General features: G+C 56.2%; 2 protein-coding genes and 1 long non-coding RNA gene across 3 annotated transcripts; 1 reads left to right on the forward strand and 2 right to left on the reverse strand.

Moving 5' to 3' along the window:
- Nucleotides 1-721: 721 nt before the first annotated feature.
- LOC102004265 lies at nt 722-2,941 on the reverse strand. Its single transcript, XR_260113.2, has 3 exons — nt 2,597-2,941; nt 1,779-1,929; nt 722-833 (listed from the first exon to the last, which is right to left on the reverse strand). It is a non-coding gene; the product is annotated as an uncharacterized LOC102004265 (long non-coding RNA).
- A 182-nt stretch (nt 2,942-3,123) lies between these two features.
- Atf4 (activating transcription factor 4) lies at nt 3,124-5,262 on the forward strand. The gene is made up of 3 exons (XM_005379299.2): nt 3,124-3,216; nt 3,942-4,259; nt 4,350-5,262. Exons 2-3 carry the CDS (start codon nt 4,034-4,036, stop codon nt 5,174-5,176), a joined length of 1,053 nt encoding a protein of 350 aa, XP_005379356.1. The 5' UTR covers nt 3,124-3,216; nt 3,942-4,033; the 3' UTR covers nt 5,177-5,262.
- A 3,893-nt stretch (nt 5,263-9,155) lies between these two features.
- Rps19bp1 (ribosomal protein S19 binding protein 1) lies at nt 9,156-12,459 on the reverse strand. The gene is made up of 4 exons (XM_005379300.1): nt 12,348-12,459; nt 12,065-12,193; nt 9,856-9,953; nt 9,156-9,674 (listed from the first exon to the last, which is right to left on the reverse strand). The coding sequence occupies exons 1-4, from the start codon at nt 12,397-12,399 to the stop codon at nt 9,540-9,542; spliced, it is 414 nt and encodes a 137-aa protein (XP_005379357.1). The 5' UTR covers nt 12,400-12,459; the 3' UTR covers nt 9,156-9,539.
- Nucleotides 12,460-15,723: the final 3,264 nt, after the last annotated feature.

Consider the following 15,723-nt stretch of genomic DNA (forward strand, 5'->3'; position numbering starts at 1 on the left):
CTGTGTGGTCAGCTACATCCTGGGTTTCCGTTCACTTTTTTATTTTGATCACCTTGTAGGTTGAACTCTTGGTCTCTGAGGCCAAGTCCACAACTTGCCTTCCACTCATCTGCCCTTCCATGGTGGTCAGTCACCAGTCCCTGTCTTGTCTTAGCTAGGACCAGTGGGAACAGCTTAGCCCTGAGACCCAGAGATCTGTCTTTTTTCTCCTTGAGGGAGGAAATGAAACTGGGGAACAGTGTCCTTCCACAGCCTGGGAAGAAGAAAATAAACTTTCCAACAACTGACTGTGTGTGGTATGAAACAATTTCCTAAAGGAGTGCTGGGTCTTCATTTTCAGCTAAGGGAAGCTTTAAAGTGTTGTGGGTCTCCTAGAACGGGTAGAACTGTCGCCACCAGACATCCCGCGATCTCTGCAGTGTCAAAACTGGGGCAGTGTTACTTTAATTCAGCAATGTGCTTGGCTGGCTGTCAGGAGCCTTTGGTGAGTCTTTAGAGCAGAAGGAAGAATCCCCCTCCCTGCCCTCTTCCTTACTCCTTTGAAAGATTCAGATAATGGATCAGGAATTTTGCTACCTTTGCACTGAAAGTCTAAACTTTGCAGTTTTTTTTTTTTCTTTTTGGTGCGGGGAATTGAACTCAGGACCTTGTGCTTGCCAGGCCAGTGCTGTGCCACTGAGCTATATCCCCGGCTAAACTCTTTGAGACAGGGTCTTGCTCCTGTAGTCCAGGCTCAAACTCAGGATCCTTCGGCCTTAGCCTTCCCAGTCCTGGGATTACAGGTGTGCGCCATCATGTCCAGCTCAGGAGTATCTCAACATTCATGAGTCTCCCTGAGGGGAAGGAAAGACATTTTTATTCTAGCATCCAGTGTGACGTGTGCATACCAGTTGTTTATAGCTATTGGTTCCCTGTCAGTAAATAATAGAGTCCTCTGGGGATGCAGGATGATGTCATGGGGATAAAGGAAAGGGGATTGGGAGGTCAAGTTCAGAAGACCTAAGTTATAGTAGTAACAACAACCATTTATTGAGCACTTACCAGGCACTATGCTAAGGGCTTTACCTGTATGATCTCACTGCATTCCTAGGACAAGAATACTCATTAGCTTTTTGCAGATGAGGAAATACGCTTAAGAGAAGACAATAGGTAAATGTTTAATAAATGACAGAGACAGCCCTCATAGAAATGGTGTTCATGCCAGGCGTGGTGGTGCATGCCTGTAATCTCAGCACTTGGGAGGCTGAGGCAGGAAGATCATTGCTATTTCAAGGTTAGCCTGGGCTAAAAAGTGAGCTCAAGGTCAGCCTGTACTGTATAGTGAGACGCTGTCTCAAAAAGACCAAAAAAAAAAAAAAAAATAGTGTTTGTATGACCTATTTTTAATTTTTTTTTTTTTTGAGACAAGGTCTCGCAATGCAGGTCGGGCTGGCCTTGAACTTGCAACTATCCTTCTGCCTCAGCCTCCCAAGTGCTGGGATTACAGGTTTGCATCGTATGACCTATTTAAATAGAGATGGAGCCGGCTGTGGTGGCACACGCCTATAATCCCAGCACTTGGGAGGCTGAGGCAGGGGGATCATCGCGAGTTCGAGACCAGCCTGAGCTACAAAGTGAGCTCAAGGCCAGCCTGAACTGCATAGCGAGACCCTGCCTTAAAAAAACAAAAAAAGGGGCCGGGGATATAGCTCAGTGGCATAAGCACCTGCCTGGCAAGCGTAAGGTCCTGAGTTCAATTCCCGGTACAAAAAAAAAAAGATGGAACTCAAATTTTCTACCTTTAGAGGGCCAACTGGCGAGTCTGAGCGCGAAGGAGGATTCTCAGGACTTCTATAGCGGCTCCATTGTGGGGTGCTATTACCACAGATGCCACATCCAGCAAATGGGAGACGGTTCTCAAATTTCTCATAGGGCTATTAGGATGACTTGCTGGGATACAGAATTGGGAGTTAATTCAAACTAGCTTGGAGAAATGCCAGTTAAATATCAGAACACATATATACCAAAAGAAAGAAGTACAGTAATAGGCTGCATAGTTTTAACAGAACAGCACGCTCGTATTTTAGCAGAACAAGCAGTGTGGAAATTACTTTTGCTCTAAGATGGTGGATCTTTTTCCCAATCTACACTAGATTTTACGGGGTTTTGAGGAAGGCTTTTGAGAATAGGTGGGGAGGGATCTGGTGATGTAACATGAGCACCCTCCCAACTGTGGTCCCCAAGCCTGTCTGAGGGCTCAAGCCAGCGCCCACTGTGGGCTCGCTCTGGAAAACCAAGGCTTGGACCAGGTAACTTCCTGGCAGGGGAAGTGGGACTAAGGCTAGGAGTTTGGTCGCTTGTTCCGAGCTTCTCTAAGGAAGGCAGGAAGGGACCCGCAGGGGCCAGGACCTGAAGCCACGGTTAGGGGAGTGGCCCCCAGGGAGGGGCCCTGGTTGAGTGCGTTACTGAGAAGTCGCCTGAGAAGGAAGCGGATAAACGCTACAGCCATATGGCGCTAACAGTACGGGCGGCTCCGTACCTTACCGCGCGCACCTGTGCAGCAGCCCGCCCACCTCAGGCCGTGAGCCAATAGGAACCCGAAGAATATATGACTCACCATGCTTGAGCCAATCAGCTCGACGCGCCTTCCCCTCCAGCCCGTCGCGCGGTAACCATGCGGCCTTGGCCTTCCCAATACGCTTGAGATGAAAGACTTTCTCTCCCCGCGCACGGAACTAACACCGGAACCAAGGCGTGTCTCACAGATCCCTCCGCGCTTTGCGGCGGAACAGTGTGAACGTGATTCTTTCTTCGTAGGCGTCCTGTAAAATAGTGCGCCTTTTTCTTTTCGTGAGACGTTGAAAATAAACTTCTCTACCTTTGAAGCTACACCCCGAATAGAAAGACCGAGCGTTGGAGCCGGTGGAGGCGTCAGATGGGCGCAAGCGAGTGGGCCCACCGCAAGGTCACGTGGCCTCCGCGGAAGGATGCGCCTTGTGCTGCGTCCCCGGACGGAGTCTATAAAGGCAGGCGGGCGGCGCCACGCGGCCATTTCTGTTCTTGCCGGCTCTAGATGTAGTCCTTCTTCGCAACCCTGCCTTTCTCCTCCCCTCGCGCAGGGTGCGCGGCCACCATGGCGTATTAGAGGCAGTAGTGCCTGCGGCAGCATTGGCTCTTGCAGCGGCGGCAGTAGCATCAGGCTCTGCAGCGGCACCCCCCAGCGGCTTAAGCCATGGCGTGAGTATCGGCCTTCCTGGGCTGTGCCCCCGCGTCGCCGGGGCTTCGGCGGGTTGGGTGCGGCCTGTGGCGTGGGCGCGTCGCGAGGGGAAGCGCTTTTACGAGCGCGCGGGACGCGCGGCCCCGTGCGGGCGTCCCCCAGGCGCGGCGCTCACCGGGCTGGGGTGGAGGACGCGTGGCGCGGTTTGGGGGCTCCTCCCGGAGCTGCGTCGCCCCCGAACCCGTGGGGCCCCGGGGCGTCTCCGCGAACGTGGCAGTAGCCAAAATGGCGACGGGGCGGGCGGCGTGAGTCACGCGGGGCGGGGCGCGGCGGCTTTGGCCCTATTTGGTAGCAGGACGAGCGCCGTCCTCTGGGTGGCCGGTGAAGGAATGGCCGAGTTTCCGTGGGCGTCCATTTTGTGCACCCCGAGCCGCGGCAGGGAGGGGCGGCACAATGGCCGGAGGCCACAAGATCTCCCCTCGGGGTAAAAAGATGGAATTACTGGCTTCGTGTTTTGTGGCTTTTTTTCCTTTTTTTGTTTGTTTTTTTGAGACAGGGTCTCGCTGTGCGATTCATGCTGTTCTTGAGCTTACTATGTAGCCCAGGCTGGTCTCGAACTCGAAACGATCTTCCTGCCTCAGCCTCCCAAGCGCTGGGATTACAGGGATGCGCCACCATGCCCGGCTGAGGTGGAATTATTTCACCAGTTCACCCCTGAGTGGCATTTGCCTTTGTTTACCTTTAGGCTTTTCACGGCATCCAGCAGCAGCGTTGCTGTAACCGACAAAGACATCTTCGAATTAAGCACATTCCTCGATTCCAGCAAAGCCCCCCAGCATGGCCGAGATGAGCTTCCTGAGCAGCGAGGTGTTGGGGGGGGACTTGATGTCCCCCTTCGACCAGTCGGGTTTGGGGGCTGAAGAAAGCTTAGGTCTCTTAGATGACTACCTGGAGGTGGCCAAGCACTTCAAACCTCATGGGTTCTCCAGCGACAAGGCTAAGGCGGGCTCCTCCGATTGGCTGGCTGTGGATGAGTTGGTCAGTGCCTCGGACACCGGCAAGGGTGAGTGAGTCACCTTCATCTTTGCCTGTGTTGGTCCCCACACTCAGGGTGGGGTCTGCCTTGTGTGACCCCACTCTTGTCTTTTTGCAGAGGATGCCTTCTCTGGGACAGATTGGATGTTGGAGAAAATGGATCTGAAGGAGTTCGATTTTGATGCCCTGTTGAACGTAGATGACCTGGAAACCATGCCAGATGAGCTTTTGGCCACGTTGGATGACACATGTGATCTCTTTGCCCCAGTAGTCCAGGAGACTAATGAGGAGCCCCCCCAGGCAGTGAACCCCATTGGCCATCTTCCAGAAAGTTTAACACAAACTGACCAGGTTGCCCCTTTCACCTTCTTGCAACCTTTCCCCCTTTCCCCGGGGGTTCTGTCCTCCACTCCAGATCATTCCTTCAGCTTAGAGTTAGGCAGTGAGGTGGATATCTCTGAAGGAGATAGGAAATCTGACTCTATTGCTTACATTACCTTGGTTCCTCAGTGTTTAAAGGAGGAGGATGCCCCCTCAGATAATGACAGTGGCGTCTGTATGAGCCCTGAGTCCTACCCTGGTTCTCCCCAGCACAGCCCCTCTACCTCCAGGGGCTCTCCAAATAGGAGCTTGCCATCTCCAGGTGTCCCCTACGCCCGTCCCAAACCCTATGATCCCCCCGGAGAGAAGATGGTAGCGGCCAAAGTTAAGGGTGAAAAGCTGGATAAGAAACTGAAAAAAATGGAACAAAACAAGACAGCAGCCACCAGGTACCGCCAGAAGAAGCGAGCAGAGCAAGAGGCCCTCACTGGCGAATGTAAAGAACTGGAAAAGAAAAATGAGGCCCTGAAAGAGAAAGCAGATTCTCTGGCCAAGGAGATTCAATATCTGAAAGATCTGATAGAAGAGGTCCGCAAAGCCAGGGGGAAGAAGAGGGTCCCTTAGGGTAGTCAGGAATGCTATGTGCTCGTACATAGGTGTCTTGCGCTGAAGCTGTGTTGTAATAAATTATTTTGTAGTGAAAGTGCCAATGCAGGCTCGATGTGTTTTTTGGTAAGTGCTCCTAGCCCCCTCTATTTCCAAACTGAAGTGTCCTGCTATGTGTAACGGAAAGGTACCTGGACAAAAGGGTCTGAGCTGGTGGTTTTTATTGGACTCCTAAGGTACAGCTTTTGGGCCAGGTGCTCCTGATCTCTGCTGCACACAGGACCGAGCTAGCTGGAGGGGCAGGATATCCTGGGTTCCACCTGTTGTGGCTGAAAGCAGACTTGTCCGCTAAGTACTCAGATAAGGTCGCATGTCCTTGAGCACAAGCTGATTAGGTGCTGTGTAGGAACTTACCAGAATACCCATTCAGGAAACTCCTTTTGGAGCTGAGGGTGGATTTTCCTCTTCCCAAGCATGGGGAAAGAACCCTGGAGCTGATACTGGGGCTCTTTGGCCAGGTGGCAGCTGGTGTCCCTGTGAGCTGTCAGGACAAATTTCAGTCATAACTGCCTCGCTACTGCTGGACAATCCAAGAGATGAGAGCAGTAGGGAGAAAGGATTCTTTTTTTTTCAAGGGCCTTTTTTGAGGCGGGGTCTCACTGCAGTTTAGGCTGGCCGTGAACTCACATTACTCTAAACCTCAGTCTCCTGAGTGCTAGAATTGCAGGTGTGCATCACCCCACCCTGCCTAGTTTGTCTCCAGGATTTTAGCTGTACATAAACCCAGCCAAACTCCTGTCTAAAATGCTGGGCCTTACAACGAAGGAAAGGTTCTAGTGTACCTTTAGTCAGTGTTCAGAAACGGGTGGGTCAAGTGAAGATGCAAATCAGTAACGTCCTTCAAGGAAGATAGCCTTGTGAGACGAGCAAGATGACAGGCTTCGTAGGAGGGTTGCTTACCTTACAGGATCAGAACAGGAAGTTGGGGTGGGGCTCGAAGGGGTTGCTCTAAAAGTCCTGCTTCCCTGCAGTTGGGCTTGAAGGACTGGGTGAATTTACCTTATTTGTAAGACTAGGTAGACAGTTTCTTCTGCCTTGAACGTGAGGCTGAATCCAGGCAGCTTAAATCCCTTAGTGTCCTTTGCTGGTTAGGGGCATGTACCTGCATGCACACGTCTCTGCTCGCCCTAAAAGTTCCCTGAGTGTCAGCAGGGCAGGGCTTGAATTTCTAGACCTGCCCGAAGCACCCACTGACCCTTTTTAAAGCCAATGGTTTGAGGGGATGAACACAGCTGGTCCTTTACCTGCAGGGCATGGGGTCATAGTTGCACCTTAGACCTGGGGATTTTTTTTTTTTTTTTTTTGTCTTGAGACAGGGTCTCACTATGCAGTTTACGCTGGCCTTGAACTCAAAGCAATCCTCCTGCCTCACAGCCTCCCAAGTGCTGGGATTACAGGTGTGTGTAACCATGTCTGGCCTCTGGTGATCCTGAGTTCAATTTTGCAGTTGTGGCATCCAGGGTCTGAGATTCTAGAACACTTCACTGGTTTGTGGGCCTTCATGTCTCAGTCGGGTTCCGCGTATGTGTTAGGCTGTAGCTAAGGAGGTTCTAAAACGAGATCCTGAGTTATGCTTCTCTCTGCCTCAGGAGGTTGTGTGCCTGGTTCCTATACTGGTTCCTATGCAATCCTTGTCCTCTTCCACAGCTGTCTGACCTCAGTCCTGAGGCCTAGCTTCAGGTGCATTCCAGGCAGTCCTGGCCTGGGGAGGTTACAGAGGGTGGTCAGTGAGGGCCAACCACTCTGCATGCAGTGTCTGGGCCACAGCCAGCCTGGGCCAGATGGGGTTCTCACCGCCCCTAGCCCCTCAGGGTACTCAGGGTGGCCTGCGTCTTAGCTCCACCCCATCCCTCTTGGGCCTGCTGTGGCTGGGGCTGTCAGTTCTGAGCATTTCTCACCTCTTCTGTTTGCGGGACACTGGACAGCAGGGAATGCCCCGGTTTTAAACACCATGTATCCACTGTGCTTGAGACACGGTGTTGGGGTTTCCCATCCTGGAGTGTTCTAAAGGAAACATGACAGAGGCAGTGGAAAGGGCATAGTAGGGTGATTTGCCTTCCACAGGTGGGAGTGGCTTGGCAGGGGCCGTGTTAGATGAGAGGCAGCAGGGGTGTCCATGGAGATGATACCTTACAGAACGGCAGGATGGGGTAAACCAGGGGACCCGCAGCACTGGGGATCAAACCCAGGGTCTTCACACTGAGCTACATCCCATCTTTTTGAGATAGCCTAGGCTGGGCTTAAAGTTGTGATTGTCCTGCCCCTGCCACCCAGCGTGCTGGGGTTAAAAGCATATGCTGCCATGCCGAGCTAGGAGCAAGTTTTTCATGTTTATGTGGGCAGAGTGCTCAGTGTGGGTGGGGGAAGTTTGAGACTCCTCCTGGGCATCCAGGTGGAGAGGGTGGCGGGGCTCATGGCCTGGGTGGGCAGCAGGTAGATAGCCAGATCAAGTCAGCAGCAGCAGCAGCTGTGGAGGGCACAGGTCTCCTGGCTTTGAGGGGTTGGGAGAGGTGTGGATGAAGAGAGGGGGAAGAGCACCCCAAGAAGGCTGGGCAGGATGAAATGGCATCCCTGAGTGCTACAGCCCCATCTGCCTGCCCGAGAGGCTTTGGTCTGGATGAAGTCACCTGATGGGGACCTGGCCAGCTTCTGCAGGAGCTTGAGCTAAGTCCCTTGGCCAGATATGCTCTGGGCCAGGCTGGTGTCCTGGGTGCAGCCTGCGGCTGGCCCTGTAAGAGCCCATGGCAGTGCTGTCACACTCCAGCCCACCCTGAGCCACCCATGCAGGCAGAGGTCCGGGCAGTGTGATGGGCAGCTCATCCCTCAGCAGCCTGTTTCCTCCTCTGTCACTACGCAGGTTCCCAAACTCGCCTGGGCTCAAAGCTGTCAGCTGCCGCAAACTACCAGAGGTACAGGTCTCCTGGCCCTCATGTCCACCCTTGCTGCCTTAGATGGGGAAGGTTTCTGGGCTTGAATGTGATACTAGTATCCCTTGGGCCCTGCTGACCAGCAGGTCCTGGGGGACATGTCCTTTGCTCTGGTGCTGGTGCTGCCTCCTGAGCCCCTGCTGCCCCTGCAGCACAACTGTCCAGGGTAACTGTCACAGTACGGACAGATCCCAGCGGCCAACCTCGGCTAGGGGAGCAGGCTCTCGTGCATGCTAAGCTGTGGGGAGCAGGGGCGAGGTGCAGCCTGCAGCAGCAGTACTGGCATAATGTGCAACCGGACTGACTGGAAACTTGCAAGCAGGGGAGGGTGACTGCATGACCGCAGGTGTCCTTGTTAGAAAGGGGCACTGGAGCCCAGTCAGCCTTTTCTCCTGTGACGCAAATTCCAGGAGTGAGTGTTAAGCCAGCTTCTTGCTAAGCTGCTTATGCTGGAGGAAGGACTCTCCAAGGACAGCCAGCGTCCCCGACAGTGGTCACAAAGCCAGCAGGATGGAGTGCCGATCAGATGCGCCCCTCCATCTGAACAGCTCCTTCGAGGTCCCTGTTATTACAGGGACAGCACTCATCTTTCTGCTGTCCCCCTCCCCCCGGAGACAGGACCCAACTCCAACTCTGCCCTTATGTGGCGGTGCAGGCACCTGTGCTCAGGCACAGACCTGGGTGTGAACCCCACTACTGCACGGATCTTCCTGAGACCCCAACCTATGAGCCAGCCCGCCTGAGGGCCCAGCTGGCTCGCACTGAGCATGAACGCATGGCTGTGCCTCTCTGCTCTGCCCACAGCACACACAGGCTCCCCGGACCCCCAAGTCCACTTCCCAGAATAAACACAAGCGGCTGCAAGCAGTTTTTGCCTCAAGGGCCCCCTGGGCTGTAACAGCCACACCCAGGGATGGCACCCCCAGACTACAGCTCCCCAGATGGCTGCCTGGGGCGGCCTGGCCTAGGGACTTTTTCCTTCAGCACCAGAGATGGGGATGCCCCACAAATCAGGTCAGCAGCGCCCACATTTATTAGAAAGCAGGAGTCTAGGCAGCAGCCTTCTTCCTGCATCTGACAGTGTGCTGAGGACCCAGGACCTGGCCTTGGACCACAGAAACAGGCAGAGGCCACACGGGGCAAAGCAGCTAGAATAGTCAGAAATGTTCCTTTCTGGCAGGGCAGATGGCTCCTCCTAAGCCTGCGGAACATGTCAGCTCCAGTCCGACTGTAAATCTGCCCCCGGGGTCCCAGCTCCATTCCAGACTCCCGGAATTCCAGCGCCAGGCCTTCCTTGAGCCGGCCCTGTGTCGCCATCTGCAGGCCGCGCTCTGCACTGCACGGGCTAGCTCGAGTCCTGCGCACCTCCTGCTCCCACAGGCCCTCCAGGGAGCCTAGCTGCCGAAGTATTCCTGCTGGAACTTCTGGAAGTCTTCCTCTGTGAACACGGTGCCCTCGGCCTTCTTCTTCTTCTTAGTCTTGGCCACGGGCCGGTCACAGGCCTTGCGGCCCCGGTTCTGCCGCAGAATCTGGGAAGAAGTGAGGGCACATCATTTCCACCGACAGAAGCTCAGACGGCGATGTGTGGGCCAGGGAAGGACTGGGCCAGTGTCCCCCAGGCCCCCACGTGAACTCTCAAAGGTTGGCCCAATTTCCACCCTAACTCAGGGCCGACACCCCCAGGCCTCCTGGAGCCCAGACCCAGCAGACCTGCTTGGACACCGACTCCGCCAGGGTGCTCTTTGTGCCAGTCATAAACTTCAGGTTTGCTCTGAGGTGGTCTCGACACTCTCGCTTCTGGTACTCGGCTGTGGGTGACGGGGTTTGTGTCATTTCTGATTCATCCCCTGGAAGCCTTCCAGGTCCCCAGCCCTGGCCCTGCAGGAGGCCCATCGTTCCCTCCCGAGGCTGTTACAAGCTAGACTCCTCTTGGTCAAATCCATTCTCCACACAGGTCCTGCAGAAAGCGCCCACGGTGCCCAGTGGTCATGGGACTCACTGGGCACACCCACCCTGCGCACAGCTAAGTGTCACGCTCTGTCCTGGGCGCCGGGCCTACAGCAGGAAACCGGACAGGCAGGCTCCTGCCCTCGTGGAGCTTACGTGGCAGTGCGGGAAGAGAGGGGAAAGAAGGGAAACAGCATTCTCCAGGCAAACCATTTTATGAAGAAAACAATAGGAAACAAGAATGCCCGTGGCAGAGGGTTGGAATTTTAAATGGGAAGATCCGGGAAGGTCTCATTAAAATGACACTTGAGCATTCCTGAAGGACAGCTGTCTAGGCAGAGAGCAATCTGCGTGAAGACAGGGCGTGGAAGCATGCCTGATGTCCTGAAGAGCAACAGTGGCTGGGGAAGGCAGGGGCAGGTCGTGACAGTTCTGGCTTTTCCTGAGGACAACGGGAGCCACAGGAAGGCGCAGGCAAAGGAGAACCAAGGTGTGACTTACCACTTTGGTGGCCGGTGAGAATAAAAAGACTGGGGAAGGGTGTGTGGAGGGCAGGAGACCAGCTAGAGGCTTTGGCAAAGCTCCAGGCTGGAGATGAGGTAGCTCAGACCGAGGTGACAGCCAGAGATACTGTGCAGACTGGCTGCTGAGGCTCTCACCGTTCCTTTTACCCACGGATTATGGGCCAAGCCCTGGGCTGGGCACGAGCACCACAGACAAACCAAAGGGAAGTCTATGCCTGGCGGAGCTCTCAGTTCAGCGGGGGAGGCAGCAAAGGGAGCCCCTGCAACAGGACAGTGAGACAGGGCAGGGGTGGGTGGCCGGGAGGGGCCTCTCCCAGCTCCAGCTGCACACACGAGTCACTGGGTCAAACCTCTCTCCTGTCTCCGCACCTTTCCTCACGCTGTGGCTGCTCTCTGGAGTTCGTAACCCTTTTAACAAATAGGTGAATATGCAGCAGGTCCCGCAGATCCAAAGGCATCCTGCCCACGCAGCCTTACAACGTACCCCAGCCTAGCCTTCAATGTGCTGTGTAGCCCAGGCTGGCCTCAAACTTTCCATGCTCCTGCCTGGGATCAAGGCAGGCACGCCTCGCCGGTCCCATCCCTAGTCTTCATCTTCCTCGTGGGACCACACTCCCATGAAGCTCTACGACAGCAGGGTGTGGCGATGCACACCTGTGATCCCAGCACTCCGGAGGGACAGGAGGATCGCGGCGAGTCCAAGGCCAGCCTGGGCTACACAGTGAGTTCAAGGCCAGCCTGACCCTGTCTCAAAAACAAACAAACAAACTAGAAACCGGGCTCCCTCTTCGCAGCCCATTCATCACTAAGCCCAGCCATGCTCCCTCCTCTGCTCACCTTTCACCCGCACCGTCCTCTCATCTCTGCACCTATCACCACCGCCCGGGCCGCACAACCTCGCACTCGATCGCAGCGGGGAAGAGCAGCACTGTGGAGACACTGCCTGGTTCTACCTGCACCACCGCAGCAAGCGCCCCCTTCTGCAGAGCGGGGACGACAGCGCGAAGGCCTCACAAGGTTCACTTTTAGAGGGCTCAGGACATCGTCCAGGTGACACACAGTTAATGTTAAACGTTCCATCCCGACCCGTTCACCGCCGTCACCTTCGCCGGCCCGCTCCCTTTCACTTGCTCAAAGGCAACACGCTCTTTCCGACCCCTGGCTCTGCACCCGCTGTTCTTCCTAGAACACTCCGACACCTCCCCCGCTGTCGGCCTCAATGCTGTTTCCTCAGAGGAGACTGACCTGGCCTTTTACTCCGATCTCTCTCCGAGCACCGTACTTTCGAGCACACTTGGCAATCAGACGCCGGTTTGGAGCCTCTTCGATGCGACCCGGGGGTCCCGGCCCCGCCCCCGCCCCGCCGCAGGCACAGCCGGTGTCCAGCAATGCCCCGAGCGGCCGCCCCCCAACCCAGGGCCGCACTTCCAGCCTCTTCCCGCACTCACCCAGCGCCGACTTGGGCACCTTTCCTTTAGCCGAGTTCCGCAGTTTCTGGGCCTGGGCCGCCTTCGGCTTCCGGGCCCGCTTCCCCGGAGCCCCGCTTGGCCGGACCTGGCCCGGGGCGGCCCGGGAGGCTGCAGGGAAACGCACACATACGGGTCGGAGAGCGCGCAGGTTCCCATTCCGCGGGGGCTGAGTCTGGCCCGGATCATTCTCCAACCCTGGCCCCTTCCCAAGTGCCCGCCATCCTCCCGTCCCCGCATATGTGCCCCGGCAAGCGCTCCTCACCCTCCGACGCCGCCAGGAGCTCCAGACCTCGACGCAGCAAGGCCGCCGACATGACTGCGCCTGGCACCGCCCACGCGCCGTACGCTACTTCCGCCTTTGTGCTCCTAGTCTGGGCGGAAACCCGACCCGCAGCACAAGGTTCCGGAGTGGGCGGGGCCGCCTCCTTCCTTCCAACGTATGCGTGGGAGGAGGGGGCGGGAATTGGAGGCGGGTCCAAAGCGCAGAAGAGCACATTTATTGTCCAATCCTAATCCAACTAACCCCTTGAGGGTCAAGGCCACGCCTCCTAGCGGAAGTGTCCGCAGCTAGTTCTGTATGGTTGGTCAACTTTCTGAGGGGTGTCGCTCGTCGGCCGTGGGCGTGGCCTTGTTGTTAGCCTCACTTTTTACCAAAGAGGAAACGGCAGCTACCTTTTTTTTTTTCTTTCCTTTATACTTAAACCAAAGTAAGGTATCGCATAGATCGAGAGCAGCTTGTGAATCCAGTTGTCTTCCATGAAGTCAGATATTGAAGACATTTACAGAAATGCAAAATAATGTATTTTTGTTTTGAAAAATACAATTTTTTTCATAAAATGTTGTTTGTGTACTAAGCAATGACTCTGTTAATGAATTAATTAATTTTTTGTCTTTTTGAGCAAGGTCTTGCTCTGCAGTTCAGCCTGGTCTTGAGCTCTCTTTCTAGCTCTGGCTGGTCTCGAACACGCAACGATCCTCCTGCCTCAGTCTCCTGAGTGCTGGGATTACAGGAGTGCGCCAACACGCCCGGCGACTTTGTTATTTTAAGTGATTAATAAATATTAAAGAATCTCAGTTTTGGTATATCCTGAATTTTGAAGACTGTAAAGGGCCAGGCATGGTGCCTCCCACTCTGGGAGGCTGGGAGGGGAGAATCCTAGGTTCAAGCCCAGCCCTAGCAATTTAGCGAGGTCCTGTCTCAAAACATTAAAAAGGGGCTGGGGATGTAGCTCAGTTTGACAGCCTTGGGTTCGATCCCCAGGAATAAAAAAAGAAAAAGTAAAGGACTTCTTAGACAAGTTTGAGAATCTCTGACCTAGAATAAGCCTTCTCGAAGCGGGGAGAAGCCTGGCGTGTTCTGTGCCATCTCCTCACCCCTCACCTGGCAGGCAGAAGACTCTCAGCGCCAGGCAGTGATGCTGCGGAGGGACGACGGAATTCACTGCGCTGGAGTCTCCCGTGCGCCTGACACCGTGACAACGAGGGTCGCGGAGGTAGCGGTGTGGACGGCCACACCCCTTTCTCTCTCTCTCTGACACACACACACACACACACACACCCGCCGTAGGAGGTACCACCGGTTTCCCATTTCCCAGATGGAAACACGCACAGAGGGGCCAAGGAACCCGAGGAGGTGGCACAGGTGGCGCCGCCGCTGGAGGTCTGTCAGACTGCGTGAGAGCTGTCCACGTCCAGAGAGGCGTCCAGGCGGGAGGCTGTTGTCGTGGGGGTCTGTCCCCTGCGACGCTACCCCTGGAGCAGCCCGCGGGACAGGAAGGGGTGGTGTGGGGACAACGGTCTCCAGGGCTGGACTTTCTACTCTGCCCTATGGGCCGAGGGGCGCCTGAAACCCTGTCCTGTTGTCAGACAGGTGCTCTGCCTTGTTTATATTTGTTGTTTATTTTCCTTGGCAGCCGCAGGAGGGGCTCTGTTTCGTTCATTACTAGATCCCTATTGCCAGGAACAGCGCTTGGCATACAGTCAGCGCTTCACAAAGGCACGGATAGGATGGAGAAAGGACGCTTTTGGGACACAGGTGCACAGCCGAGTAGAGAAGTCCTGGGATGTGGTGAGCATCCCTAGATTCGGCGAAGGACCAAGCTGTTTGGGCGTCACTTCGGTCAGGAGACCACTAGGTGGCGCCACAGGACAGCTTTCGTGCTACCCAGTGGGCCCCAGCTCTGGCTGGGGAGCCGTGTGGAGGTGTGGACGCCCCGCAGCCTCAGTTGGCTCTTTGCAGCCAGCATCGTGTGGCTTGGCTCCCTGCTACCCCTGTCCTGCTGCTTCCACGCCTGGGGCCAGATCCCCTCCAGGGCCTGGCCTGAGCGGGGAGGCTGAGGCAGAGCCACTAGGCTGGGCTGCCCAGAGGGGAGGCGAGGTCTCCCACCCCCGGGACAGCGGCAGGGGGATGTGACCCAGGCAACCCCTTAGCAGAGCTGCCTCTGCCTCCGCCTCTGCGCCACGGGGCTGGGAAGTAGCTCCCTTGCAGGGGGCGTGCAGAGCCCCCAGTGAAACCCCCAGGAACCCAGAACAGGGCCTTGCCAGCGGCTCAGGTACGACGTCACAGGCCTAGCCACTGCGCTGCGTCCTGTGCCCCCGCGCACAGCCCGCGTGGACCCCTGCTGCCTGTCAGGCTCACGGGGCCGTGCGGCTCCCACGGGGTGTGGGCGCGCGTGTGTGCATGTGTGAGAGCCTGAGATCGCGGGTGCGGGGTGCTCGGGACTCTGCGCTGTGTGTCTCGGCGTTGGGGTCGGAGTGGCTCTTGCTGGCCTCGCCGGCCCCGTCTTGTGTCTGTGCGGCCCGGCCTGTCTCGGACTTCCGCCCCTGCAGGCTCCACGTCTCCGTGTCTCTGACTCCTCGCTCTCCCTCTGCCCCACGCACCTGGCCTCTGGCCACCTTCAAACTGAGAGCCGAGGGCATTTCCAGTTGCGTCCTCGCGCCTGCGCCTCCTCCCTCCCGCCCCCGCGCCGGGGCTCACACAGGCGAGAGCAGCCCTCCGCCGAGAGGACCCTCGGCCCGGGGCTCTTTCCTAACCCGGTCACAGGCTCTTTCTGTTTTCCAGGCCCACAGCGCCTGGTGGTGCTGGTGGGGACTGAAGGGTGGCGGGGGCGACCTCGGGAGGTAGGCAATGCTGGGGCCCGTGTCCCAAGGTCCAGGGCTGACGCTGGAGCTGCCTTCCGTCTTGGATCTGGCGTCCGCCTTGGGAACCCGGTTTTGGGCAGTGTCGCCCAGCCGTCCTCCCAGGCTCGGGGACGGTGGAGGCCCCGAGCTCCTGCCTTCCGCCATCTGGATTCCGGCTGGGCAGCTTGAACTCCTGATTTTACCCCGCTCATTAGTGCGTGCCCTGCGCAACTCACATTACCTCTCTGTGCTTCAGTCCCCCCGCCCTTTTTTTTTCTTTGTCTTTTTGAGACAGGGTCTCCCTATGCCCTTCAGGCTGGCCTTGAGCTCACTTTGTAGCCCAGGCTGGTCTGGAACTTGCAGTGATCCTCCTGCCTCAGCCTCCCAAGTGTTGGGATCACAGGTGTGCACTACCTCCTCGGGCTTCAGCTTCCCCATTTGTGAGCTCAGTGTAATACAGTAATCATCTTGCCAGCTGGGCATGGTGTAATCCCAAAACTCTAGGAGGCTGAGGCAGG

Source organism: Chinchilla lanigera, unplaced genomic scaffold, assembly GCF_000276665.1.
Source record: "Chinchilla lanigera isolate Chin_1 unplaced genomic scaffold, ChiLan1.0 scaffold00012, whole genome shotgun sequence".
Lineage (NCBI taxonomy): Eukaryota > Metazoa > Chordata > Mammalia > Rodentia > Chinchillidae > Chinchilla > Chinchilla lanigera.